The 1,755-nt window shown below is 65.2% G+C and overlaps 1 protein-coding gene across 1 annotated transcript; it reads left to right on the top strand.

The window, feature by feature from the left end:
- Positions 1–1,087: 1,087 nt before the first annotated feature.
- Tco025E_10051 (uncharacterized protein) lies at positions 1,088–1,441 on the top strand (the record flags this gene model as incomplete). The annotated part of the gene is made up of 1 exon (XM_029376842.1): positions 1,088–1,441. One exon carries the CDS (start codon positions 1,088–1,090, stop codon positions 1,439–1,441), a length of 354 nt encoding a protein of 117 aa, XP_029223286.1.
- Between the last annotated feature and the right edge of the window lie 314 nt (positions 1,442–1,755).

Here is a 1,755-nt window from a genome sequence, read left to right as displayed (position 1 = left end):
GCACTCTTGAAGCCCAACTTCCTCCCCAGCAAGCTGGTTTTCGCCTTGGTCGCTCCACACTGGATCCGCTGACTCGCCTGTTTGCTCAGACCATTTCGCCGTGGCGAGCGGGGGAAGGTCGGCGCGGTGCTGGTGGGCCACGCTGGGGCCTTCGGCTCGGTTGATCAATACCGCGTCCTTCACGCACTCCGCGCGCACAAGGTGGTGCCGTGCCTGAGCCGGTGGGAGGCGGACTTCCTTTCCCTACCGCGCGGTCAAAAGCCGCGTGTTAAAAATACACTCATCACACCGGTTCATTTCACCCGCGGCTCCCGCAGGGTTGCGTGCTCGGCCCGCCGCCGCCCACCGTTGCCGCGAACAGCCTCAGTAAGGAACCGGTGTGCATCCCCAACCTTGAACTTGCTTTCATCGCCGACGACCTGACCGCCACCACTCGTGCCACCGAGAGAGGGAGAGGCGCCATGGAGCGCACGCTGCGGCAAGTGTTGCGTTGCACGCGAAGATGGGTGGAGCGGAACAGATATGGAGCCCAGCGCCGCTAAGAAGTGCACGCTGTTTTGGCACCGCCCTCACTGAAAGCCTGCGGCTGCACGCGGGAGGGGCCCGCTTGTCGCAGGATTGCCTCCCGCGATCGTCGGGGCGGTTTTGATCCAGCCATTGCGCGGGGTTGGCCGGCAGGCGCGGGGGTACTTCGCCGTCGCAAAAACAAGACTTATGGAGGTCAAGTCGGTGTCAGCAAGAACATGGGGGCCGAAATGTAAAATACCGCGTCCGCTGCCCAAGACCCTCATTGGTGGGCCCCCCAACTCCCCTACGGGCAGTGGCGCGCTGCAACACGGCTTCGCTGTCGGCACTGGAGCGCCGGGAGAAGTTCCACACCCGCGCCGCCGGCGTCATCGCTGGCGTTCCCGTCAGGGCCTCTCGGGCGGCTGCTGAAGAGGAGTCTCGCCTTCTCTCGCTGGAGGGCGCTGCGTCGATGCGGGGTACCCGGTGCTACCTGTAGTCGTGCGTACGCGGCGGCGGGTTACAGCGACACGCCGAGGCTCTTTTCCCGCCTTCCAACCCGACACACTCAGCCCTCCGCCTGATGGCGGGTAAGTTGCACAAGCATAGGTGCTTTTGGCACGCCCCATTGCCGCGGAGCCCCTCGATGCCGCCAACGCGCGAATGTACTTTGACACTTCGCCGCCGGCTGGATTGGGCGCCGGTGCCGATCCGGAGGAGAGACGCAAGGGATGCACGCTGCGGGTGGAGTCGAAGGCGCATGCCCTCACACTCTCAGTGGGCGGACGGCTCCGTAGAGCTCGGAGTGCTGTCTGGCCGCGCCGCCCGCTTATATTGGCGCCAGACACAGGCTTCCATGCAGTGTGGAGTGCGGCGGCGGCTTGCTGGCGCGCAGCAGCCGAGCGGAGTGCCAGGACATCGAACTGAGCCCCGCTGAGCTCCTGCTGTGCTTTCTGAAAACGTCCGGCAGGCGCGTGGCGGGCGTATTTACAGACTCACCGTCTCTTCTGAGCGTGACTGAAACGGGCCCGACCCGAGTCACGGACGGGGTGCTCCGCCGCATTTGGAGCGTCATTGCCGGCCCGCTCCGTCGTGGCGCGTGCGCCTGCGTTTTAACTTTATTTTTTGGGCGCGCCGGCGCCCCTCACACACAGAACGAGGCGGCTGATGAACTTGCGAAAGCAGCGCTGGGGGTAATTTCAGGACGCACCCGCGCGGATGGCGGACATCCGCACCGCCACCCGCCGCCGC

This window comes from Trypanosoma conorhini (genome assembly GCF_003719485.1).
Source record: "Trypanosoma conorhini strain 025E chromosome Unknown Tco_14.4_contig_01436, whole genome shotgun sequence".
In the NCBI taxonomy this organism is placed as follows: Eukaryota; Euglenozoa; class Kinetoplastea; order Trypanosomatida; family Trypanosomatidae; genus Trypanosoma; species Trypanosoma conorhini.
The sequence above is the reverse complement of the archived record's forward strand: the minus strand, read 5'-3'. Positions and strand labels throughout refer to the sequence as shown.